General features: G+C 45.7%; 1 protein-coding gene across 4 annotated transcripts in view; it reads right to left on the bottom strand.

Moving 5' to 3' along the window:
* Positions 1–27,294, bottom strand: part of Myo16 (myosin XVI) — a 524,759-nt gene that overhangs the window by 161,863 nt on the left and 335,602 nt on the right. For all 4 annotated transcript variants that reach the window (XM_078016333.1, XM_078016334.1, XM_078016331.1 and 1 more), the window contains exons 20-21: positions 26,488–26,635; positions 1,767–1,839 (exon numbers count right to left, since the gene is read on the bottom strand). In XM_078016333.1, the coding sequence (XP_077872459.1) occupies positions 1,767–1,839; positions 26,488–26,635 (221 nt within the window). The remainder of the gene's footprint in view (positions 1–1,766; positions 1,840–26,487; positions 26,636–27,294) is intronic.

Genomic DNA, 27,294 nt, shown 5'->3' with positions numbered 1-27,294 from the left:
TAATGACATTTTTAAACAAATATTTATTATTTGCAAATTACAGTCTAAGACTTGATCTTGACATTTATTCCCAATTGCCTAAAACTATCATTTAACAGGGATTCTTTCTTTACATTCAGAAAAAAATGTTATTCTCAGGCTGTAAATACATCATTAAAACAGCAGACAGAAAGAATAATGGGCTCATGCAATTGCAGAGTAATAAATGTATTTAATCAGAAGGCAACGTGAGTCTGGTGTACGTATGGTCTATCTGCACAGGCCTTGGAGGGTTGAGTCTGGTGCGGAGGAGTGGGGGGAGGCCAGGCCCCCGACACAGGACATCACACAGCATCACCCCATCTGTGAGTCCTCTATGTCCCTTAGCAGGACGTGGACAAGCTAGTCAAGCTCTACACACATGAAAACCTGTGCGTTTCCTAAGGCGGAGATGTGAGGAATTGACACCCATGAGGGACGACCTTGAGCTGAGAAGCAGCTCACAGGGGCCCATGTCCTGAGTGACCGTGTCATCTCCTGGTCACACCTGACTGCCTTCTTTCTAATCCTGGCCACTCTATTTCTTATAGTAAGCGATACCCAAGTAAATACATGAAGCTTTCCTTTTTCTCATGTCTGCAAAAACATAAAAAGAGAAGAAACCCATGGTTTCATTTCAAACTGGACTTTTGTCAGATTTTGTCAGGAAGGAGGTTCATGCCTGACTCCTTAGATCAGGTGAGACAGCACGAGATGTCAGATGTACATGCAAGATGATTCACAGCTTTTGTAGAACTAAAATCGTTGGGATTTTTAACATTTATAAGCCTTACCACTTTCAACAGCAATGGTAGCTGTGAACATTTCTTCAAAATGTGCCGTGTCTGGCGGAAGCATCAGAACCGCTATTGTGTGCTTATGTTCATTCCCACAACTCTGTGCGTGTGTCATTACCCCCCGTTTCATAATGAGGAGACCAGTGTTTCCTACAGGTTCTTCATCGTGGCCCAGGCATCTCTGCTAATATAAGCCACAGAACTGGGTTTCAAATGGACTCAATTCAAATCCTTGTCCAATGTCACTGATCACCACATGTATACTTTAAGAAAATAGGCCCAGATTTCAGGTGACAGAAAACTCAATAGTAAAGCAATAGCAAATTAAAAATTCTCTCCAAATGCTGGACAATTATAATTCTTCCTTAACAACATGCAGCTTAGGTTTCTGTCTGTCCACCTGTAGCTTTTCACAGGTTATTTTCCTTCTCCACTTTGCTAAGGCAACATGTATTTCTATACTCTTCTTTAACGTTTAATTTTAGTTCTCCTTAATTTGATAAATCTATTCATGCAGCATTATTAAGATGCCTAAGAAATTCAATGCTTTTAAAATGCACTAGACTGTGTTTGGATTGAAAATCACCCATGTTTCTCTAACAAGTTTTTCTGAGTTTCCAAGAGTCCTGTGCATGAGTGCTGCATGGAGAAGAAGCTACCAAGAACAGCTGGGACAATGACAGAGAGGATTTCCACCATGATGTCTGGCCCTCTCTGCTCTGATTTGAGACCCGAACCTTCTCTCTCTCTCCCCCTGACCTGGTTGAAACTGCATTTCAATAAGCAGAGCTCAGATCTTGGTCTCACACTGTCTTTGAAAACAAGGGACTCTTTTTCGGTGCTGGAGTACGCCAGTTGTTCACTAGACCACATAAAATGAAATTGATAAATAAATACCTGAAAAAGCAATTAAAGTTCAAAAGAAAAGAGTTCAAAAGAAAGCCTACTTACTTGTTCAAATTCATTCTTCTGAAATTCTTCAAAACCAAAGATGTCCAGGATTCCAATATCCAGGGTCTGCAGGCTGGAAGAAAAGGAGACACCAGAGTAGCAGGGCACCCTCAGCACTCCTCCACGCCCCGCGGTCCCCGCTCCTTCGGGGCAGCAGAGCCCCGACACAGCACGGAAGGCTGATGCGGGATGAAAACATGCAAACAGGTACCTTAGAGTCCGGGGAGTCTGAGGTTACCAAAGGAAAGTGTCCCGCCAAGGCTCTGATGCCCACAGATGCCCTCATGGAAACACTCTCTTCCTAATTTTACAAGTAACGGTTCCTGGGTGGGTGAGTATTTGCTTCTCTGAACCATCCTGTGTCCGTCTCTGGAGACCTGACTTGCTTTCCCTGGGGAGCACGATCCTTTGTCTAGAGGCTCTCACTTAATTTCCTGGGTCTGTCCAGCCTCCGCAGCCTGACTACAGGAAGGCACATAACATCGGGCCCTGGGATAGATCAAACTCAGCCACCTGAAAACTAACGCCATCTTCAAAGAGGAAGTCGTACAAGAGTGAAGAAAGGGAAATTTTGAAGGGCAATTTAAAAAAATAAAAACCAGTCTTGTTGTTCAGTGTAAGCTGTTACTCCTGGAATTCGCGACGGCCTGGATGACTGTTTTAGATGTGAGCACCCACGGTACGGAAGGAAGACCACCTGCGTGACACGGGCTGCAAACGCTGTGGCCCTAGGAAGCGCACACGGGCTGCAACAGGGGCACGAGCCTGAGGTGGCATCTTGCAAAAGGAGCCTCAGACCACGAGGACCTCCGGCCACCGAGGAGGGCCACCACACCTGTCCCCCACATTGACCTCAAGGTCAGGGCCACCCCTGCCGCCTTGGCTTTCAGCTGTGGGGGCGCTGAGTCATCACCCCCGAGCTCTCCCGGTTTCCACCCTCCTGTTTGTCTGGGGCTCAATTTTCCTTATTTCCTCTCGAGCTGCTTTTTCCAACTGCAGAACCAAATTGGCAGCCAACTCTGTTTTTGCAATTGTATTTTGTTTTTAACAAACATACACAACTATAATACTTTAGAGTCTGCAAAACATCACTTAAATGAGCTTTTCCTTCCTTTAAAAATGTAGAGTGATGATCCTATGATTTTCTATTAGATTATTTGTTGTAGACTGTAGAAAGATGAGATTCCTAGGTAGCAAGGAGAGCGTTTCAAAGCCCCTTACCCTAACTTCCCCTGCCAAAGTAGGAAAGGAAGTGAAAGACAGAGGAACCATTCAGTGCATGTCTCTGGTTGATTAAGTTTTTTTTTTAATTTGTTCTAATTAATTATATATACATGACATGTAGAATGCACTTTGACACATCCTACATAAATGGAGTTTGATTTCTCATTCTTCAGGTTGTATGTGACGTAGAATCACACTGGCTATGTACTCATATATGCACACAGGGTAATGATGTCTGATTCATCCTACTATTTGAAAGGAAAAAGAACAAGATAGCACAGAATGTGCTCCCGTGGACTTGCAGCACCTTAGAGAGTTAAACGCTAACACAAGAAGCTACAAATGGGATCTTTCAAACACTTTAGCATCTATGAAAGTCTTTTGCAAGATAAATTGTGCAAATTAGTTTCTATTGAAGGCAGGCATTATTTAAAAGGTGTGCCATTCATTGTTAGACTTGTGAATCCACCGACACCTCCATCTCTCCATTGCCATCCTCTTAATGAGCACAGGGAGATGTCGGGAATGAAGCTCACTTCACATCAACTGTGGTGCCAAGAGTCAGGGTGGTGCTTTTGCTTTGGTTGTGTGTGCTCACCGTGTGTGTGTGTGTGTGTGTGTGTGTGTGTGTGTGTGACATGGGTGTGTGTGTGTCTGTATGCACATGCGTACTTTCATGTTCCCTAATGAGCCCCATTGTTTCTCCTACTGAGACTCCGCTATGAAGTTTCTTGGGCCTTAAGAGTTATTCAGCCTTGGATAGAAATCCTGGTTCAAATGCTTTGTGGATAAGTTCCTTAAATTTTCCGAGCGGCAGTTTTTCATGTGTAAAAAGAAGGTTAGTAAAATGCATCCACCTAGATGGTGGCGACAGTTAGAAGTGATATAAATGAGATTCCAGGATAATAGCTGGTGTATGTGTCTCTAGAAAATGGAAGTCACCTTAAAGAGAAAGTTATTGCATAGACTTCTGGAGTGGATGAGAACGGTCAAGTGGAACGCGCATCAATGTCTAGCAGGCAGGTGAAAATGTTCATCTCTTCAAAATTGCAAGAAAATAAAATTTTTAAAATCAGGGTGAAAAAGATTCCCCCCTACACATTTTTGGAGTTTACATTGATAAAGGCTTCCTCAGAATCAATTTGGTTATTAGTATACAGTTTTGTAATTTCGACATCATTTGAAACAATATTTCTACATATAGGAGCATATGCTAAGAAAATGATAAGAAATGCAGTGAAGACTTGTGAACAAGGATGTTCATTGTTATCTTAATTACAGCAACAGCCGCACAAAGGGATAACAAATAGCCCACACTAAAGACAATTAATTAAATAGCAGGCGTCATGTGATAGATTAATTTAATGAAACTGCCAAGTGAACAGAAAGCAACAGATAACTTCTATGCCAGGACTCAGCCCAACTGCACACCCAGAAGACCAGAAAGAGCCGGTGCCAGGGGAGAAGACGGGGGTGGGTTTGGGTCACTTCCTCCTGCTATCCCACTCTTTCTGCATTGGAACACGTTTATTTGATAAGCAGCAGATATTCAAATGATCTCTACAAAGGTATTATGAAAACAGAAAACGTTCACGGACGACAGTAAGCTCAATAAAATCTGGAAACAAATGCATACCCCACAGCAATAATAGACACGATCCAACCCTGATTAGATGAACCCAGAAGCAGACGATTAAAGGTGTCAGAGGACGGCAAGTAGGAGGGGCTTCTTAGCTCTCCAAGTGTTCTACACTGAGCACTACAATAAACTACTTTATTTAAAAGTCTAGGTGATGGACACCTGCTGGGGCACTCTCCTCTTGTGGAGGAGACGGACTTCAGTCCCCTGCAGGCAGAGAGGGAGGCAGAGTTCTCAGAGTCAGGGAGAGAAGCTGCGTTCGCAATGTCAGGGTTCGCAGCAGGAATCCCAGAAATCAGGAGAGAATGGAGGTCACTCTGCGGAAGCCACATGCCCATCTCAAGAGCGGAGGCCTCCGCTGTCCTCTTGTGTCAGGGCATGCCTCCGCTGTCAACTCCACCCTCTAGGGGCTCCCAGCTGACCTAGCCAACGGGGGCCTCGCAATTTTGGCGCACAGTTCTGGTAGAACTTAAGGAAAAGGCCGCAGACCCCAGGCCACCAGGCCACCTCCTCCACATGGCCCATTGTGGCAGGATGCCAGGGTGGTGCCATGGCATAGGGTCAGACGCACTGCCCAGGCCTGGGTGGCCCAGGTGTGTAAAGGCTTTTGACCCAGATCAACAGCAATGGCGTCAGTGCACATTTGATTGGAAGGGGAACTCTCTTAAATGATTTTTTTTTCCAGTTTTTGGGTTCCAAATATATTTGGTTACAAAATAAAGATATTTTTGAAAAGACGATAAGAAAGGAAAATCTATGGTCACTGAAAAAAGCGCAAGTTAAAGCATTTTAGGATGATTTTAGCAGTTACTGCAGACAGAACATGTTCATTTCTAAAGTCTGTTGTGTCTCTTATAAGTGAAGGAAACATGTGCCTGTGGTCCCAGGAGCACCCTTGGCCGGAAGGAGACAACAGCATGCCTGTGCCAGGCAGCAGCCAGCGCTGGTATCCCCTCGGTGGCTTCTTACTCCTTACACAGGAGTTGAACTGACACCCGTTTCTGGCAGGGAGGAACAAAGAGGCTCTCTGGCCAGTCAGGACTCGGCCCTTCAGGCCATATGAAGGACCCACAGGTGGGCTGCTTTAGCTCACCTTCTGCTGTGACTGTCCCCACAGCTTCCCAGTGGCCAACAGGCTGTCTGGCAGGAGTGAGCTTATTATTCAGACACCGTGCCTCTTCCATGGACAGAGTACCCAGAGCCACCTCATCAGCTGGCCTGGGTTTTATTTGACCTTCGGTGTGTAGGTACTGATGAGAGAGAACATTCTGAATCCAATAGAAGGCCCACATTAGGTCTTGGGCTAACCCCCCATCTGAGCTGAGACACCCTAGGTTTGTCCTCAGCATGCCCAGGTGATGAGGCTCCCTAGAGTTGCCTGAGCACCTGGTCCACTCTCTCGGAGCTTGGCCCTGCTTGGTGCAAACCCCTAGAGAAGCCAGAGGTGCAGCAGCCACCCAGGCTGATCACGATCCACGGTGCCCCAGGGAACAGGGTGGGAACCAAACAAGATGACTTGAGCAACCTCACTGCCCGGCTTACCGGCCTTGGGGGGCAGCAGGGCCCATGTGGAGGCCAGCGTGGATGTCCCTAGGGATGGGCCAGTGCTGAGCCTGGTGCAGGTGGGCAGCACTGTCCACGTGCTCTCATAGTCACAGAAAGCAGGCTGTGGTTTGCTGGTTTTCTTAACTGACCAGGTGCATTCAGTGTAGAGGCCACTGGTCTAGGTGCCCAGCTTCTCTAAGCGGCAAGGTTTCCCTAGCTACGTGAGGAACCTGGGAGGGAGGAGCAGGACCCCGCATTGTTTACTTGGGGGGATGCCTCCCTTTTATTCTTTTCTTGAGGGTAGGGGTACTGGGGATTGAACTCAGGGGCACGCAATCACTGAGCCACATCCCCAGCCCTATTTTATATTTTGTTTAGAGACAGGGTCTCACCAAGTTGCTTAGTGCCTCACCATTGCTGAGGCTGGCTTTGAACTCGTGATCCTCCTGCCTCAGCCTCCCTAAGCCACTGGAATGACAGGCATGCCCCACTACGCCCAGCCCCTTTTATTCTTTGACTGAAGAAAGGATGAGGCCCCTCTCTCTTGGAGACCAAGCCAGGGAGTGTGGAAGCAGCTCTCAGCTGCCGACAGTGCAGCAGGGCGCTGGGAGACCCCTGAGGCCCGGGGCGCCAGCCCCCTCTCTGCTCAGAGGCTCTGTGTAAACCGACTCTTTCTTAGGTCAGTTCTTCCTCCTGCTTCCCACACTGGATGGGGAAGTTTTAAAGTGCACAGCTGAGGGGCCCGGGCGTGGAGAGGGCCCTGGATGTCTCATTGATCACTGTGCGCCAGCACTGCGACCTGTGTTCTGAGACACTGACCCAACTTCACCCAAGCAACTCCCTGATTCCGCCACGAGGCGAATGCCAGGATCGCCTCTGTCCTGCGGAGAGGGACACCGAGAGGGAACGCGGAGCCAGTGCCCAAGCTCAGGCATCCGTGCTCGAGGATCCAGAACCAAACCAAACGCTAGTCCTGGAGACCCCCGAGGACAGCGTGGGCAGCTCCCAACCGCTGGTCACACATGGGTCTGACCCTACTCCAGGCAGAATGGGGCGGGACCAGTTCCCACGTGGGTTTAAAAATGGTCACTTAATCAAAAACTGTGCTAATAAAAAGAGTGCACACGATAAAACATCACTTATACTCTTCCTATCCGCAGAATTTACAACTCACAGCTTAGAAGCATAAATATTTAATACTTTTAATGAACATATGTCATTATTCATTAGAAGCTGTGTTTATAACAGTGATGTATATGTATGTTACCAAAAGTATCTTTAGAAACAAGAATCATGTCAACCTACCACATAATTTAATTACTTTTAAAAACCATAAATAACATGTAATTTATGCTAATGCTTTCATTCCTAGTCTTAATCAACTTTCATTCTAGTATAATAGTAGACTATTTAAATAGACATAACATTACTACTCTACCAATTGTTGTACAGTTAATTATTAAAAAAAAGATGGTAATAAAAAATAGAAACAGGGATAAATAGTTATCATAAAAGAAATTGCCAGAAACAGACTGAATGTATGGATATGGAACATCTAGACCCCTCCTCCATGGCTGTTGGTAGCTTAAATTTGAAATTTGGAACATGGTTTGGCTTCATCTACTGAATTATACGCATAACTACTGAATGACCCAGAAATTCCTCTCTGGGCACATATCCAAGAGAATAAGTACTATGTCCAAAAAAAGATATGCCCAAGAATATGCAGAGATGCTGTATTCACAATAAAAACTAGATAAGATCCAAGTGCCCATCGAGAGTAGATTAAATAACTAGATACCAGTATGTAACGGAATGTTCCTTCATATTTTTGCAAAGAAAAGTTCACAAAGGAAGAATGAATTCCTGCTGAATTCAACATTCTGTTTGCATTTCACATATAACATTGAGCCAAAGCCACCCATTCACCCAAAGCATGAAGGAGCCTCTGAGTGCAGGTACACTGGAAACTTCAGCTCAAAGCTGGAGGTGACAGGGTCGTGTGACAGGTGTAGAAGTCACTGAACCATTCATGTAACCTGCGTGCTTGAGCCAGGCTACATTTGAATAAAATGGCAAAGAGCTGTCTGCTCACTTGAATCACAGCTATGCAGAGGACAAAGATTACTACTCAAATATTTGTCAAGCAAGAGGCACTTGGACGTGTGTTTATTTTGGCTCTGCAGAGTCAAACATGATGCTGGGATGGGAAACTGTGTGACAATAGACCCTGGCTCCGGCAAGAGCTCAAGCACCGTTCATGAACAGAAACCTCTCAGCAGGTGAGGGCATTGCAAACAAGATGGTGGAGTGGCCGAGCTTATAGGAGAAAGGAAGCATGTCCTCGAGATGCTGGTCACAATCACAGCAGCGTTTAGCCCCTCGCTGTCTGCATTGGTGCCGAAGGTCTAGATCTGCCCTCCTCCCTGTCTCCGGACACCTTTGGCAACTACCCACTGCTCTTGGTTTCTCGGGCTTTCCTGCAGACCAAGGACTACTCCTCCATAGAGGGAAAGAGAACAGTCTCCCGTGTTCCTCCAGGCACCTGGATGACAGGGTCGGAGCCACTGACTGCAGGGCAGCTCCTTGTGACAGATGTCTCTTGTCATAACAGCGCACAGCAGCCCAGGAAGCACACAGTGCAAAACCTTTGGGAATAAAACTTGCAGCGACAATGGAGTCTAAAGGCTCTGGCTGGCTTGGCTCTTGCTGCCAGGCAGTGCTGACCCCGTGAGTCTGTTACACCCCATCAGTGTGCTGTGCAGCAGGCAGGGTACACCTTACCCTCTAACCAGGATCCTGCATCACAGGATTGCACTGTTTTTTGTAAAATGAAGAATTTCTCTCTCTCTCTCTCTCTCTCTCTCTCTCTCTCTCTCTCTCTCTCTCTCTCTCTCTCTTTCTCTCTCTCTCACACACACACACACACACACACACAGCCCATGGGATGATGCAGGAATCCGGGCTTACTGTTCAGAGAAACACCAGTTTCAGTCACATGCTAGGAGCCTCCTCATGGGTCAGCTTGGAGCCAACTGGGTAGTGCTCATGAGTGAGATTCGGGGTTTGCAGTCAGGTCCCCTGTGATGTCTAGGAGATCTGTGCAGGGGATTCACGCACATCACAAAAGGGGACAGGGCTGAGAGCGGAGCAAACTGCCAAGTGCCCACGTGGTCAGTCTCAGCTTTCCTCCACCTGAGATGCACAGAGAAGACGGCGAGTCACAGACGATGGTCCAGGACCCTAAGGAAAAGCTCAGGACCAAACGGAGGGACACTCAGAGGACTGGGTCTGGTTTGGTGGCCAGTGACTCAGGGAGACAGAGTGCAGGGTGGACCCAGCAGGGGCACGTGGGTTCAGGGGTGGAGTGGGAGAGGTACCTCGACCTTGAAGAGGAGGTGAGAGTGCTCCCCGTGGGACGAGGACTTCCTGAGTGTGGACTCCCTGGGTGGGTGGGTGTACGGTACGGCACGTCCGTGCTCTTCCATGAAGGACAGCCAGCCGTGGCAAGTGTGGACAGAGACTGTGACGTGGGCAGGAGGCGAACTCCTTTGGAGGTCTCAACTTCTTCAGTGCTTGCTCTTCTGCTGAGACTCAAGGACCTGGGGAGTTCCTGCACGGCCGGAGTTGGAGGAGGCCGTTCAGAGTCACCCACGGAGCAGAGAATAGGGAGGTCGCATTGCAGAGAGCAGGTCTGGGGTCCAGCATCGTGAAGAGAGAGCTGCTGGCAGAGCGGGAAGGATGGGGGGCTGCATTCAGTCCTTGAGGAGAATTCTCAGTGCAGTGAGACCTCTACAGCTAGTTGTGTCAACTTCTCAGTAGGAGAGGACCAAGAGCTGGAAATGACTGCTTTGCCAATTGAAAGAGAAGACTGTGAATGGTTCTTCACTGTTTGGACAGGTCGATTACAAAGCACTATGACACCTCAGCACGCCTGTCACTGCTCACGCTGGAGCGTGGGCATGGACCTGTCTCAGCTTCCTTCAGTCAACGTGGGCAGCAGTGAGCTGAGAGAGGTCATCCTCCGTGTCAGGATCTCCAGTTGCTTGCACATCCACGTGAAGAAGTTTCCAGTCTAGCAGGGCACAGGTGCTTGGGCCTCAACATCTGTCTCTGTGTGTGCCCAGATAGCTGGCCAACTCCATCTGCCTGTGCTGTATCTTGAGAGCAAAACTGCTCAGGGCCCTGGGTGTGGAGCTGCTCCAGGAGAAAGCACAACTCTCTCATGATGACAGAAAACCCCCTCCTGAATTGCTAGATTTGTTTACAAATATGACAGATCAGTATGTCCCAGGTCACTCTCTGGGCAAGACCGTCCTGAGAGCAACTTTCCCTTTCTTCTGTGGTTCTGATAGGAAGATGGAGAAGCACTGGTGAGAGGGGGGAGGGGGGAGGGAGAGGAGGAGGAGCAGGAGGAGAGAGCAGAGGAGGAGGGGAAGGGGGAGGGAGAGGGGGAGGAGAAGGGGGAGGGAGAGGAGGAGGGGAAGGGGAGGGAGAGGAGGAGGAGAAGGGGAGGGAGAAGGGGAAGAGAAGGGGGAGGGAGAGGAGGAGGAGAAGGGGAGGGAGAGGAGGAGAAGGGGGAGGGAGAGGGGGAGGGAGAGGGGGAGGAGAGGAGGAGAAGGAGGAGGAGGAGGGAGAAGACTAGGTGGCCCTGAGGGAGAGGAAGGAGAGAACAGGAGACCTAATCCTGAGATAGTTGGAATTTGTTTCTAGAAGAACGATATGTAGGCCACATTTCAAAGCCATACTTATGACTCACCTTGATTATTCTGAATAGTTTTCAGTCTGGAGCTAACACATATTTTTAACAACAACAAAAAAATCCCAAATTACTGTCAGTTTGGAGGAGAATATCATTGGAAAATGTGGATTTAAAAAAAATTTGGAAAAAAAAAAAGTGGCACGCCATCATTTCAACTCCAGCTACTCCAATCGGAAAACGGTCTGAGTCGGGGTGTCGTAAGGTACTGACTTGGTCTGATGGATCCAAAATATATTTCTAAAGCATCAGCTAGTTGGACGTGACTGACATTGTCAAACTCACCCTGACTGGGAGTTATAAACTCACAGGCCTTGAAATCAAAATGAAGCCAGAGACAAGCAGGCTAAGCCCAGCTCAGGCAGATGGGGTGCGACAAGCACCGTTTCAGGGGCCCAGGGAATTAGGATTCTCAAGACATACATGTTTCACCAAAGATCTCATTAATGTTAAGTGGTAGGCTCAGAAGAGGAAGCCAGATCTTTTGCTTGCCGTTATCCATTAAAAACATTAAAACCTAGCGAAGAGGTGCGACAACTGCACCAGGAGCTGCTGACCCTGTGACCAGACACACTCGTGTGCGTGTATTTAAGGTAAACGATCTGACTTTACATGTGTAACAAATGAACACGTCCATCTTCTCACATGCATGCCCACTCCCTGTGGCCAGCACAGCTCTGGTCCACTCAGTTGGGAAAACACCCTGACACAGCACCCTGTCCACTGTGGCCATGCCTGAGCTTTAGTCTTTCTGCCAGCAAATCCTGCCTGAGCTGCTGTGTAGCTCTGAGCAGCAGCTCCCCATTTCCTGCCCCATGAGGTGAGGTTCTGGCTGCTGCACATTGTCAAGCACTTCTGTGGATCTTTGCAATTTGATATAAACACTTAAAAACAACAGCTTTCATTATCCAAAGGGTGAGATGTCAATGGCCCAGAGGATGACGGACCAAAGACCCTAGAAGGGGGATCACCTCAGAACTCCTCCCATCACGTGTGGGATGGAGAACTGTCTTTTCCACAGTCAGACAGAGATGCAGTGGCTTGAACTTGGAGGTTCCACAGGGCAGCCACAAAGAGCTCTGAATTAGAGAGTGACCTAGCAAAGTGGCTGGGTTTGGATGACCAAGCACCCTAAGACTCCGAGACCTAAACCAGTGACATGGACATTTGTTCTTGTGTCATTGGGCAGCCCAACAGGCAAGGGCAAGTCTAGGAGGACGTGGCCCACAGCCTCACAGCTGGCTGGCTCCTGGCTGGAACAGCTCAGGTGTGCGTCTCTCGTCCTCCAACAGGCCAGCTGAGGCTCCCAGGCACAGAGCGGCTGAGAACTGACCAAGACCCACCCTGAGCGGTGGAACGGACACCAGCATTTCTGCTGCATTGTCTGGGCACATCAGTGGGCCAGCTCTGATTCAAAGGGAGAGGTGACAATCTGAACCCCTGCAGGAAGCAGGTATCACAGCACATGCAGAGGGCACGAGGCAGAGGAGAGTTCAGAATTGTGACGTTCATTCCGACCCATCACAGGACTCTCCTCCTGGAGCAGCTTTTAAGCGAGGTCTTACTTCAGTCATTTCCAGTAAACGTGGATTGAGCACCTAGTTTTGCAAAGCCCTGTGCTGGATGCCAGGGCCCAGACACAAAGGAGCACAGAAGAGCCCTGCACTCAGGGCTGTCAAATCCACAGACATTTAACTTTAATGATAACGGGCAAATGATCTAAGACGTTTCTCCAAAGAAGCAGTAAAAATGAGCAAAAGATATATGAAAAGGTGGTCCACATCCTTAGCAATCAGGGAAATGCAAATCAAAGCCACACTGAGATTTCATCTCAGCCCAGTCCGAAGGGCAGTCATCAAGAATGCAAATAACAGAGGCTGGCGAGGATGGGGGGCCAGGGAGTGTGCTCATGCAGGATGGGTGGGACTGCAAATTAGTCCAGCAGCTTTGGAAAGCAGTTTGAAGACCCTCAAGAAACTAGCAGTGGTACCCTCATATGACCAGCTATCCCACTCCTTGTTACTTGAAAGAATTAAAGTCCTCTTACTACACTGATACGTGCAAACCAAGGTTAATAGCAGCACAATTCACAGTCACCATGCTATGGCACCTGCCTGGGTGCCCGTCAACAGATGAATGGATAAAGAAAATGTGGTTCTCAGATAGATCGGAGTTTCACTCACCACAGAGAAGGCCGAGATTATGCATTTACTGGTAAATGGAAATAACTAGAGAACATGATGCTAAGGAAAGTAAGCCAGACTCAGAAAGTCAGGAATTGAATGTTTTCTCTCATATGTGCAAGCTAGAGAGGAAGAAAAAAACCAAAGAAATAAAAAAGGAACCTCACAAAAATAGAAGACAAATCAATAGAGAAGAGGAAGACCACCTAGAGGGGGAAGGAGGGGAAGGCATGGACAGTACTGGAGAACCAAACCTATCACTATATACTTTGTCCACGTATGATATACTAGAGGGAATTGTGTGTGTGATATATGATTACAACATACTAATTAATAACAGAGCGGAGATCAGTGGAGTAGAACATGCAGCAGATGAGAGGAGAGGGAAGGGAGGGTATGGGAAAGGACGGTGATCAAAATGTGTTATGTGCCCTAGGAATACGGCACAATGTAGGATACAGCATAATGCAGGGATACCTTGTGATGCCGGATATGGCATGGTGCAGAATATGGCATGGTGTCGGATAGGGCATAATGAATCCCACGATCATTCATAATTGTCATGCCCCAATAAAATTTTCATTGGAAGGAAGAAAATTACCAAGTTTCAAAGGGTTGATTCAAAACCTTTTTAGCTTTAAAACAAGTGCCTTTTCTCACTTTCCTGAAGGAAAAGCTCAGGTGTTTGAAGTCGGGCACATCAGGTTCCCACCCTGAGCCATCACGAGCTCACTGTGAAACCTGGACCATTGACTTAGCCTCTCTGAGGTTCTTTACGTGGACAAGGGAGAGAATAACACCAACCTCAGGGCCAATGCAATGCAGCCACCTCACTCAGGCCTGATTACTTATGGGAACAATCGACAAATGAGAGCCACAATCTGTTCCTTTGCCGTGTCACTCGGGTACCTGCGGAGAGCTGGGCGAGGAGGACTTGCTCCTGACGGGACACTGTGAAGAGAGGCAAGGGCCAGCCAGAGGCAGACAGACTGCTGGACGTTCTTCAGCTGTAAGGCACGTCCACCTCTGTGAGAAAGCTAAATGGAAGGGTGCTCACGCAGTGCACAGGCAGCTCTCCTGGGGCGGGCTTTCCCAGGGGCAGGCACCACAGGCAGAACAGGACCTTCTGCTCCCCCCGAACGGCTCCGCAGCTTTACTTATTCCTGCAGAACTGCCACTGGGCCCAAGTGACAGGCACTGTGGCGTCATCAAGAGACTGGGGTAGCCCTGTGAGGCAGACAGGCTATCCCGCTTGAAAGGCCAAATGCATGGAATGGGGCAGAGCAGGCCCGCGGCATCACCCTGAATTCCAGCCTTTGTGTAAGACACAAAGGCTTCAGCCTCTGTGTGGGATCCTGGCCCAAGAAAGAGCTGGAGAAGGAGAAAGCTAGAGGGGATTATTAGCCTTCTAAGTCACGGAATTTCTTAGATATTGCATTGAAACTCTTTGACTCCCAAATAATATTTGTAAAGGACATAACAGTCACTCTCAAAAAGAAAAAAAACCTGTTTGATAGCAAAAATGTCATATTCTCATAGATCTGATAAGCCTGTTTTCTCTCTCTCAAGAACATGTACTAAAGGTGAGAATACATGGCTTTTTCTTGGTTCAATAAACTACATAATTCTTAAAGCAATTTTTTTTCACAAATATTATGATTAATTTTCAGATTTAACCACTGCTTTGTCCATATGCATGGTGATTTTATAATAAGTGTAGCACATTTTTTCACTGGTAGTTTGCATTTTTGTGTAGTTATTTAAATTTTTAAGTATTGTAATGTGCAAGATGCTTTGGTAAAACCACAGTCTTTTCTACTTCTTTGGATTCTTCTATTTGAAAATAAAAATGGTCTCATAAAATAATGAAAAACAAATGCACAGTTGCAGAGAAAAGGTTTTTAGCTCTTCAGGAAATCGTTACACATATGAGTGTTTTGGTAAGGAAATGGAGCAGAAGGAGAATTATTTAGAAAGCAGGTTTTGTCTCAGATATTTGCTAAATTGCGAGGTTTTAGTTGTCATGGCAATGAGCAGCACAGTTTAAGTAAGTCCACACAGAAATAGAAGTCACTCATCCTGTATTCATAAGAATCAAAAAGTCTCATTATTTAATGGTAAAAATCCCTGAGTTTGGATGAAGGAGGGGAAACATGGAGTGTCAGATGCACTTTTCTGACAAACTTCTTGTTGTTTTATTTTTGAAGCAACTTAAGACAACATATTTAGAACTAAACAGAAAGGAAACACTACAGTGGAAGTTCTAGAATGATCCAAGAGGCACTTAGGGGCCCTTTGCGGCTCAGGGTGGAGAAAACCGTTGGAAATCTCAACTGGAGACTCAACTCTGGAATTCAGAAGACAGAAGAGCAAAATTGACAAAAAACAGAAGAAGGGGCATAATCAAGCTGTATAAATGAGAAAAACAAAATAACATAAACATGAGAAATGACAATAAAACAAAAAAAATGACTTTTGAAATAATTTTTGCGGGTAAGTTTTGTGTTAGACTTCACAATATTAGGCCATCAAGAAAGCAGAAGTTGTCAAACTACAATTATAATATCAACTGAAACAACATAAAACAAAGCTATGATCAAGACGATCAATAAGTTTAAAATCTCTGTGTCTCAAGAAAGAAAGAAGACAGCCTGATTAGAGTCACCCCCTTTTCAACTCCTAGAATGTTCACCAGACATTAAAAAAATATATTATATTCATTTAGTACAAATTATTTTAGAGGAAGAACAACAGAGAACGTTATCCCATTTCCTCTTTAATATAAATTTGAAAGCAAGGGATCATATAAGAAGAAAAAAAATAGACTCTCATCTCACTAATGAAAATAAATGCAAACTAGAACCTAGTGTATCATGACCAGATGGGGTCTTCACCATGGATGAAGAATGATGTCACATCACAACAGACATCAATGTAATTCGCCTACAAGCAAAGAAAAGAATTGCTGTGATCATTTTAACAGGTACAGAAAAACAATAGATAAAACTTAGCATCCATTTAAAAGAGAGTTTTGGCAAGAGAGGGAGCAGAAGGAGAATTATTTAAAAAGCAGGTTTGGTCTCAGTCACAAAATACCTTTGGAACTCTAAGAAGGTACATTGTTCATGACAAATCTTTAGAAGTATTGTCATTCATTTGGGAACAAGACTAGAAGATCTATGTATATCAAAGTGCGTAAATGCATTCTACTGTTGTATAACTAATTAAAACAAATCAAAAATTAAAAATTAAAAAAAAAGGACCAGAAGATCTGTTGCCATCCCAGATTTTCCACAAGGAACTGGTGGTGCTAGCCAAAGCAATAAAATAAGAAGAAACAAGATACACAAGAAAACAGTGAATAAAGATATCTGTGGACACATATAGTACAATTTAGTAAGACACACCATAGCAAAATTATTAGAACTAATAAGAAAAGTCAGCAGGATTTCTAGATACAAGATCAACAAAGGAAACTCAAGATTCATTATTCCAATAAACAAATTAAAATGTAATAGAAAAATGGCATTCATTGTAGCAATACATAGTAAAAAGTACCTAGGAAAAAAAACTCAAATAAATATGGGCAATAAACTGACAAAAAATAATTATGAACATTATTAAAAGAATAAGCAACATGAACAAGGGAAATAAGATCATATTTGTGGAAGAACGGAATCAGCAGCCTAAAAGGGACAGTTTCCCCATATTAATAAATAAATGTGTTTCTAGTCAATATCCCAAAAGAATTTTTCGTAAGTAGACAAAGTAATTATAAAATTCAGACATAAAAATAAAAACCCAGGGACAACCAAAACAAATAAAGAAAATAACAACTTATTAAAAGAACTAAGTCATTAAAACAATACATCATTGATACAGCTTTAGATTAAAAATCAGGATGGGCATGGACAAACATTGCTAATCATAGGAGAGGGATCACTGAATATCTGACAAAAAATACAGGATCAAACGAATTCCTCCCTTGTGCCCTTATGTTCCTCAAGTATGAAAGTCTAAAGGCTTTGGGAGAATGTAAGATGACCCTAGGAAAGAATGTCCATGTTAAGGCCCTACGGTCAGACCATGGGGAGACTAGAAAACATGTCCACTGTGCCCAGGTCACCATGGTGCAGGGTGCAGCTGCCTCTCCTGAATGCAGGTGATGACTTTCCTCCTCATCAGAGGATGCAGATGGATGCTCTCCCCGCAGGAACTGCTACTAAACCCATGTCCTGGGGAAGATCCTCAGCGTGCACTTCTGAAGACACGTTCAGGACGAGGAACTGGTGACCCAAGAGACAAGTGAAAGGAGACCCCACGTTCCTCAGCAGGGAGCCAGGGACAAGACCCTGGGAATTCACGCAGCAAGGAAAAAGAAGGAACTAACTCTGGATGTCAAGATAAAGTTAAACCTCAACCGGGTGGGGTCGAACCTCTTGGCACGGACGACATATTGTAGGCTAGCATTTCCATACTTATTTTAAATACATATATTATTTTAGTTGTAGATTCTCACAGTGCGTTATATTTGTTATGGAAAACCAACAGCTAGAGGAATTTAGAAAATCAAATTCTGGGAGATTTACAAAATGGATTATATTGTTGTCTCTGGGGAGGGGAGGCCGGGAAAGGGTCTACACAGGAAGACAAAGGATCTCCAATTTTAGTTCCAATTCCCTGCTTCTTTCAGCTGAATAAAAATCCAAAGCCAAAGTTATGACGTATTAACGGTGTTAATTCTAGGTGGTAGGTAGATGGGTTCCTCCTATATCACTCTGTACTCTTCTTGATTACTAAAACTTTTTCAAAAAGAAGAAAATCTGACAAATAAAAAAGATATTACCCATTAAATGGGAAAACTGGGTAAGCCTGTTTTCATTTCCTCACAAATGCACAGCAAGTGTTTTACTATTTTTATGAGATATTTGAAAATTAATAATATAAACCCCTTTATTAAGAGTTAAGTACTTTCATTATAATTAACAAGGCAATAATCAAATTGTCTTTTTTTTTAACCAACACTTAATTACTTATGAGCTGATTTCTGGATTCTTATCTTTCCTGCAGACATCTCTTTGATTTATAATTCCCACCAGAAAGTTGAAATCTTTGTAATCATTTCAATAAAGTGCTGTATAGGAGGAAATTGACGCTGGTATGTAAATTAAAACATGGGTTTTAACCAGATGCCTCCGTACACAGCTGACCTTGGCAGTTTCACTTTGTGTCTGTAAAATGAGGGTAGACGCCAGGTCCTGTCCTTTCCTGAACTTCTAAAAATCAGACCAAACGAGTGGGAGCGGGTGGGGGGAGCTATTTCATTTAGGATTCTCAAATGCTGTTAAATATCATATGGTCAGGTGTTTTCCTGGGCAAATTAACCTTCAATTTTGTTATCAAAATAGCAGTCAGAACCCATGCATTTGGGACATTTCCTTCCTCCTCTGCTTTTCAACCCCCTGGTCCACTTTGTGGGCTAAGTCTCCTGACTCTCTGCATTCTGGAAATCTGAGGGCATCAAGGGTCCCTTGTGGGATTCTGGGAGTGCCACAGGAGATGTGTGTAAAATATGCAAGTGACTTTTAACACTGCTCCACTCTGCAGTGGCCACAGAGTCCCAAGTCAGCACAGGTCAGTGAGGAGTGGCATGGCCACCGGCCCAGGAGCAGAAAACACTTAAATCTGGTGAATGGTTGTGCCAACTTCTTCCAGCAAGGAAGGGGGACGTCATCTGGAAAGCCCCAAGGCTCTTTTATTCTAATGTACTCCCATCTGCCCCAGGATGCTCTGACTCCAGCCTCCAGCCCCCCACCCCCACCCCCACCCCCCCCAGGTGACTTAGACCTTGAGGTCTCAAAACAATCCTTGTCCTTAGAGCCCTAGGATGGCAGTGTTCTGGGCTGTCTCAGTCTGTCCAATTCCTTTGTAATTAGTTTCCTAAATTAAATTCCTTGCCTTAAACTACCTGGTGTGGTCTCACTACTTGCCTAGACTTGAGGGCTACAATTTCAAAACTCTGCAGTTGTGTTGTTGTTCAATATGTTGGGGAAACAGATATTTGAAAAATTCAAATAGACCCTCAAACATGTAATGCCTGTGTGACATGCTATGAAGTTCAGGTGCAGTGCAAACTGTGCTGATTCGCTCTGAGTCTGGCTAACCCCACTCATCTATAGCGTCGTCGTGACCTGGGACTTGCTGTCAATGAAAACTCGGATCCCACCCCCACGATAGGATGCAGAAGCTGAGTTTTAGCAGGCTCCCCAGCCGAGGGAGTGAGCCCACCCTCAGCACCTACCTCCCATTTGATTACTGTGGCTCCGCCCTCCCAACTCTAGGGTACTGGGGTTGCAGGGGTCCTTGGCAGCCCTGAATAACACTTCCATCCTAAGGAGAGCCTGCAGTGTGTGGCTCTCGATCCTGACTGAGCAAAAACTGCAGGCAGGTTCTGCAGCCACACGAGTCAGAGACAGGAGAGCAGGGTGACAGTTGGGAGGGACAGAAAATTGCTCCTCTGCTGGCTTTTGGGCGCTCGAAGCCTGAGCTGTGGAGAGCCTCTGAGCATGTCTGGGGAATGCACATGTAAAAGAAGCTGTCAGAGAGATGGAAATGTGCATGCCAAGCCAAGACAGGGCAAGTCTGACATGAGGGCTTTAGTGATGATCCCTTTAAACCTTCTTTAATTCCCCGCCCCCAGACCTAGCGCTGATTTTCAATGTGCTCTCCTTCCTCTGCGGCCCTCAACTCGATTCCAGGATGGAAGGATATAGGACCTGGAAGCAACAGGCCGTGTCAAGTTCCCTGGGAACGACATGAAGGATGTTTTATTTTTGTTCCCCATCCTGCCACAGAGCTCCTAAGACCCCTGGGACTCCCCGACTGACCGGAATGCTTCACAGTATCCCCCAAATTCGTCTCTTCTGAGGAACGAACGCTTCTTGTGCTGGTGAGATTGCCCGGAGGCAATGATGATGATGGACAGAGTCAGCAGCCCAATGCTTGCAGTGGCTGCCGCCCTTGGAACATGTTCGTCTTCCGACTCTTTCATGTGTGGTGCGAGGATGGAACCTGCAGCTCACAGCTGCCAGGAACCACCCCCCCACCACCACTGAGCTACACCCAGCAAACTGTCCCACTTTTACCAAAAGAGTTACCCTGCCCAAGATGCGCTCAATTCCTTGTAAAAGATAAACCGGTTATGCTCTGGCAGGAACAACTTATTATTTTCTGGTAAGAACAATTTGTTACATCCGTTATGGCTATATTCTACTTCTTTTACAAATCATACCTAGAATCTGACATTTCTAAAAAAGAAAACAAAACTTCTTGGTGAAATAATTTGAGAATAAAATAGAGACACAACACACACACACACACACACATCTGAATTTTAGGCTTCTGCATCTTATAAAACAAGACGGTGAGTCCCCCTCAGCGTCAGTGCTCTCTGATCCCTAAGTCCCAGACCTACTGTGCCTTGCTGATCACTGACTGCGCTTCAGTAAAAAAAATAGTCGACCACGGCCTAGAGCACACGGACACACCTCCACCTGCTTCCGTGCTCAGCACAGCAAGGGTGGGCACTGACGTGGGAAGTGGGTTGCAGGAGAAACGGCGAAGGCCCCTGAAGAGAAGCAAAATGCAACAAGACGAAAAGCCTCAAGATGAAACCTGAAGCTGTCACTGGGTGCTGGGTGAAGCCACAGATGCCCTGCGCCAGCAGGGCAGATCCACACCTCAACCCTGGGACATGTAGGGCTCATTATCACCCCATCCCGAGGCCAGAGCAGTTTATAGACAAACTTTCTGGTTTTCTGTCTCCAATGGACAAGAACTTAGACCCTCATTATACTCCAAACACCCTATCTACTTAAAAATTTTAAAAAAACTCTTATAAAATAGACTAACATACTTACCATCGTGTTAGTATTTAAATAATTGTATTGACATATTTGGAGGTATTTTATGTATGATTTAAAAATAATAAATTTCACTTAAAATTTCAAAAGATAATTCCTTGATTTAAAAATAAAAAGTCAGCTAGAAAATCATTACAAAATTACTTACATTTAAAAATCCTCAGGAATAACACTGAGGGTATGAATTTAGAATGCATGAATTCATTTAATAAATTAAGAAATGATTACAGCCCACATATATGGACTTGGGGGCAACTGATTCCCAGCACTGGTATGGAAAACCATGAACTTGTGTTTGCATGGATGTACACATGGGTGTTCGTGCCACTCACTGCGTGGCCACCTTGAAGAAGGGGGAACCCTACACATTTCATAAGCACACAGTGCTACCTGATTGATTCAGCCCCAGAGGAAATCTGTCCCTTAGTACGAACGGCAACAATACCCCCTTGACATACAATCCTCAGGAACCAAGCAGTGGTGAGCACACAGGACACCAGGTTGTCTAAACTAGCAGCGCAGGAACGGAGCCTTAGGAGAACAAAGGCAGTGCCTGGAATTAGGAAGCAGAAACTTGAACCAGCTTCACCTAATCCTCTCTAATCCACCTTCCTTTCAGAGTTCAAGGTAAAGATCAGCCCTCCGCGGGTCCTGAGGCAGAGAGACAGTCTTCAGACCAAATGCTGATCTTCCAAAATGCTAATGGCCGCTTGGTAAAAACCTGTCTGCGTGATTCTTCCAGGCTATAATGAATTCTCCTAAAATACTTGGCCCATCCAGTTAAGAAAGGAGGGTAAGCCTTGACCAACAAGAGTCACCTTTGTGAAGAATGTTCAGTGGCTGCTCTACTCTTTTTCTTTTCCCTGAAGTGCTGGGGATTGAACCCAGAGGTGCTCTACCACTGTGCACCCCCAGCCCTGTTTATTTCTGGAGACACAGCCTCATTACGTTGCTGAGGCTGGCCTGGGCCTTGGGATCCTCCGCCTTGGGTGTGTGCTGGCTGCTCTCTGGCTGGTGTGGATGGCCTACTTGCATCTGGACCCTTCTCTAAGAGCTGTGGATGCTAAGCCAGGGGCAGCAGCCTAATATGCCGAGAGGACTTCAGTTTCCAGCCTTTGGGATGTATTCTTCTGGCTCATTCCAGAGGGTGAGTCATTAATTTTGAGACACTGCTTAAGTTGCCAACTTTCACCACTCCATCAATTGGGCTGTTGGAGACACAGGGGCCATTTGGGAAATGTGCTGATGGCATCCTGCTGGGCCTCTAGGGAATTCCACTGACTGAAAATAGTTTTCCCTTATACTCCTTCTCCTCTGCTTAGCACTTCCTTTTGCTACTTAAACCCATAGTCCAGATATTCAGGTGGCAAAGGGGATATTTAATAGAGAAATTTCAAAAGTGACTTTTTTTGGTCAATGGCACAGTCAACCTTAAGATATGGAGGAGGAGACCAAACCTGGACTATCACAGGGAAAGATCATCACCTGCATGTTGACCCCTCAGACACCAGGCCCCCAGTCCCTCCCCTGCAAGGAGCACCTGCCCTGTTACTTCCTTCCCTGCAGACACTTCCGTGGACAGGGAGACAGAAGTGTCTCACCCACGCGCACCTTCTCTTTGCAACAATCAAAGACCACAAACTCTGCTCTGGCCTGGAGTCAGGCGCTCTGCAAATGCCTTACACCTGTGTAAGACAGAAAGCAAACTGTGGGAAGCTGTCCACGCGAATCCTTGATCATGGCTCACGTCCAAGAACCCACGTGAAGCCACTTAAGGCCCCAGCAGCGTTAGGTGAAGAGTGACATTTCCATTTCTACTTACTGCTTCTAACACAATCCGATTACCGAGTGCAATCTGAAGGAAGAGACTGGACGGTACCTCGGGCTTCCCTCTGCGCCATCTGTGTTTTTTAAAACCTTTCCTCCTTCATAAACAAGGAACATAACCAGGAAGTCCCCCTACCAGCCACGGCCACCACTGTCTGTACTGTGATAGCCATTTCATGTGCACAGTCTCTTTAACCTCCAAATTACCCCGAGCAACACATGAGCTATCAGAGCTATCAGCCTGGTGGATGACTGCTCCAAGCTCACGCAGTTAATAACAAGGCTCTGAAGTGCTCCTGTCAAGGACATGGCAAGAAGTAGTACAAGAAGCCTTCAGAAACTGAGAGCTAAACGGAAAGCAAAACCACATCTATGTATATGTTTAAAACTCAATTTACTTACTATACTGTATTGACATGTCAAATGGTGCTGGCCAAAAATGTGGATTTCAATCATGCAGACAAAACCAAATCGATGAAAGCAGTATCTTCAATACCCCTCTGCCATGTTGCTGAGTTGTATCTTCAAATTCACGTATTGCTAAATTCAATCTATTTATTCTTAAGGTGTTACTTACACTAAATGGGGGAATGCTCTGTAGGTTATATTTCTTAGATATGTATACTACACCCTTAAATATGTATACCATGTACTTATTTACATTAAATAACAAATATAATAAAATATAAATATGAATATAGTATGGATATCCAAGATATATATTGTAGTGTATTAAAGTTATTATATATAATTACATATGTGAATATATGTATATCTCTATTTTTTTATTCAGAACTAATGAAGCAAATGAGTTGAAATCAATGCAGGTTTGGTGTCTGAAGACATATGAAGAATTCTAAGTTTCTAATAAGGGGGCCTGTGTGCATCACCCTGGGTTGCAATAGCGAGTTTTATAGCGATGACATTCTCATGAAAAGCTAAATGATACATGACCTCCTCTGTCTCCGAGCGTTACAGTGTGGGCGATGGCCAGCTCACTGCTGCTGGGGTTCTAAAGTGGGCTTCTCAGAGGCAGGGCGCTGGGAAGAGGGCAGGAGGCAGGCAGAAGCTCCCCCCACAATTTCCTCGCATTGTGGCTTCCTCAACAGTAAGAGGTCATGTTTGGCCGTTTAACAGGAAACCTCCTGAAGGTAATTTATATTTGTCAACAATGAAGTGTTAAAGAAATAAAATATATGGTCTGTCTGTTGCTGTTCTTTTTTTTTTTTTTTTTTAAAGAGAGAGTGAGAGAGGGGCGAGAGAGAGAGAGAGAGAGAGAGAGAGAGAGAGAGAGAGAGAGAAAGAGAGAGAGAGAGAGAGAATTTTTTTTTTAATATTTATTTTTAGTTCTCAGTGGACACAACATCTTTGTTGGTATGTGGTGCTGAGGATCGAACCCGGGCCGCACGCATGCCAGGCGAGCACACTACTGCCTGAGCCACATCTCCAGCCCTGTTGCTGTTCTTATTGCTATCATTAGGATGTCTTTCTGCCTTCTTGGGCTAAATCATTTTGAATTAGACCTAATGAATGTCCGTGTGTTTCGATTCTTGAATCATGAGACCACTAAACATGGCCCTTGAACAGTGGCTGCTGGCCAGGTGGCCCCGTGTGCAGAGTCCGGGACAGGTAGCTGCCCAGACGCCAAGGCCCGGCCACAACAGTGGAACCACTCCCTCCTCTTCATCAACTGCTCAACACACTTCACCTGGGCTACCCCCAGGGTTCCCACTTAGAAAGAAACCTACTGGGAATCGAGGGGGAGAAGGACAACTGTTTGAAATGTAATGTATCATTCACCTTCTACCTGTTTTGCTGTGACCCAGGAAGTGGGTTACCCTCCAAGAGAAGACAGCTGGTCCCACTTGTTTTCCCTTTGTTACTTATTAGAACAGATCCTCTTTATGTGGATTCTCTCTTGAAAATTTGCCGATAGAGTATAGAAATGCCTGCGCCATCGATTCCAACATGCCTGCCAACTTCAGCCATGGGGGTTAACGTTTTTAAATTGATTATCTTTTCTGACATGATCACAAAATTTCAAGAGATGGATAAACAATAAAAGTCTAAAGTTACCCAAATTTTTGAGACTTTCTGTGACTTAAAAGTGGATCTGTACATTTGCAAAACCTCAAGCTTCCCCTGAATCTCTGAGAGTTAGGAATACTACAAACACAATCTTTCCTTGCATTATTTGTGGATACAGATCCAAGTTTGGGCGACCCACAGAAGAGGAAGAATGGGGAAAATAGGAGTCATGACTCCAACCAGAATTCCCTCTAAGAAGTTACACACAGCAGATGTTCGTTTACTTATATTTTCCCATTAATTCCTGCACTCATTCCTTTCGGTTTAGCAAATTTCCCACTGAAGGGAAATCATGCTTTTCTTCATTTATATTTACATTTCAGGAGGTGCGTATGCATGCACGTACTTGTTCAAATGTCTAGACCATGTATAAATATTTCTAATTACATAAATGCAAGGCTCTGTAAAATTTAAATGTCAAATGGAAATTTTATGGAAGTTTCTATGTACAGCTGCATTTATATAATAATTTCATATTAATTTACCAATGACAACTTCAGCAAGGCTGCCAATAATTTTATGCAAGTTTCATTTGGCAAATTTAGCACATAAGTAACATTCTATGAATAATCATCATAAAGGAAAATCACAAATAACTGAAATAACAGCAAACTTTGGAGGCCTCATCACACAGAACACTAGGGTATTTCTGCTGAAATGTAGATTATTCCACAGCTACCCTAAACCACAGGCCATGTATTGAATACACTGATCAATGTGCAGTGGGATTTTAAATGTGCACATTTTAATAAGAATGTGGTATCCCCTTGAACTTGAAACCTTTTTTGAGATATCCACATTTACTTGAGAACTTTCCCATTAATATGTTGTTGTTTTAATGGTTTCCAAGAAACCTGTGAAGGCAGCAGTGGTCAGGAATTTGGTAAAGAAGCCTATGTGGACAAAAAGAAAATTCTCAGAGGGTTTCATTCAAAGACAAGCACACTGTGAAGACTGCTTGATGTAATTCTCCTTTTAATTGTTTGCTCAAGGTCATTATCGGTGGCAAGGATAGTAACAAAGTCTTCTATTGACGAGATGCCATGGAAATCTATAATTTTTTAGATGATCAAATGGCCTTGAAAAGCCTCTGCTTAAAGATGATTAGGGGCATGAGCCAAGATGGTTACCTCAGAGACCCTTGTCAAATAATCCAAGTGGAGAAAGAAGAGGAGGAATCACGCACACCACTGAAGAGTTCTGGGAGAGATCTGGACTGCCCACACACCAGAGCTGCCGGTGCCCTGAGACGGTCTCCTAGGTTCACAGAACCTTGACATTTCTTGGAGCAAAAGGCCTGTGTACCTTCACTCCAGAGAGTACGTGGGCACACCTGTGTCTACCAGGTGACTCAGCCCTTCAACAGGTGTGTGGGTGGGAAGGGGGTCCGCACCTCTGAAGAACAATCCCTAAGACCTTCAAGTAAAGGGACTTGTTAGAAGGAACTGGCACACTGTACCAGGGAGCATCTGTCACCGCAGAGCCTGGCAGTCTCCTGCAGCAGGAGCAGAGCGGGTGGCCGCCTGGTACCTACCTTCTGTGCTCCTGCTCCTCTGGACTGTGCAGGCAACAGTTCACGGTGTTCACCAGGAAGCCAAACAGGCGGCCGTACAGGGACTTGGCCAGGAGGTCACGGTAAAACTCAGCAATCTGTATAGTGTGTCGTCGTATTATCAAGTCCCCTAAAACACAAAGAATAGGAGGTGTGACGGCAGGGCTCCGCTGGGCCAGGAGCCTGGGCCCCAGAGGCTTCATGGGAAACCAAGAAATGGCCAGGAAAGCAGGCCTTGACTGAGGCCTTGACTAACCAGCTCCCAGGCAGGAGGGTGGGCTCCTGGCCTATGAGCGGAGGCCCAGGCAGGAGGGTGGGCTCCTGGCCTATGAGCGGAGGCCCAGGCAGGAGGGTGGGCTCCTGGCCTATGAGCGGAGGCCCAGGCAGGAGGGTGGGCTCCTGGCCTATGAGCGGAGGCCCAGGCAGGAGGGTGGGCTCCTGGCCTATGAGCGGAGGCCCAGGCAGGAGGGTGGGCTCCTGGCCTATGAGCGGAGGCCCAGGCAGGAGGGTGGACTCCTGGCCTATGAGCGGAGGCCCAGGCAGGAGGGTGGGCTCCTGGCCTATGAGCGGAGGCCCAGGCAGGAGGGTGGACTCCTGGCCTATGAGCGGAGCCCAGGCAGCAGAGAGCTCTCAACAGCCATCTGGGAGCTAAGGAGGCTGAGGTCCTCACCCTAGCGTTCATTCACTATCAATTTGGTATTCAAAGCTATTTAACTTCTTTGAATCTTATTCCCATCATCTGTAGTTAAAATGGAAACAGTTATGCCCATCTGTGATGATCTCGGAGAA

Source organism: Ictidomys tridecemlineatus, chromosome 6 (genome assembly GCF_052094955.1).
Source record: "Ictidomys tridecemlineatus isolate mIctTri1 chromosome 6, mIctTri1.hap1, whole genome shotgun sequence".
Classification (NCBI taxonomy): domain Eukaryota; kingdom Metazoa; phylum Chordata; class Mammalia; order Rodentia; family Sciuridae; genus Ictidomys; species Ictidomys tridecemlineatus.
Note: the sequence above shows the minus strand (reverse complement) of the source record. Positions and strands in the feature narration are given on the sequence as shown.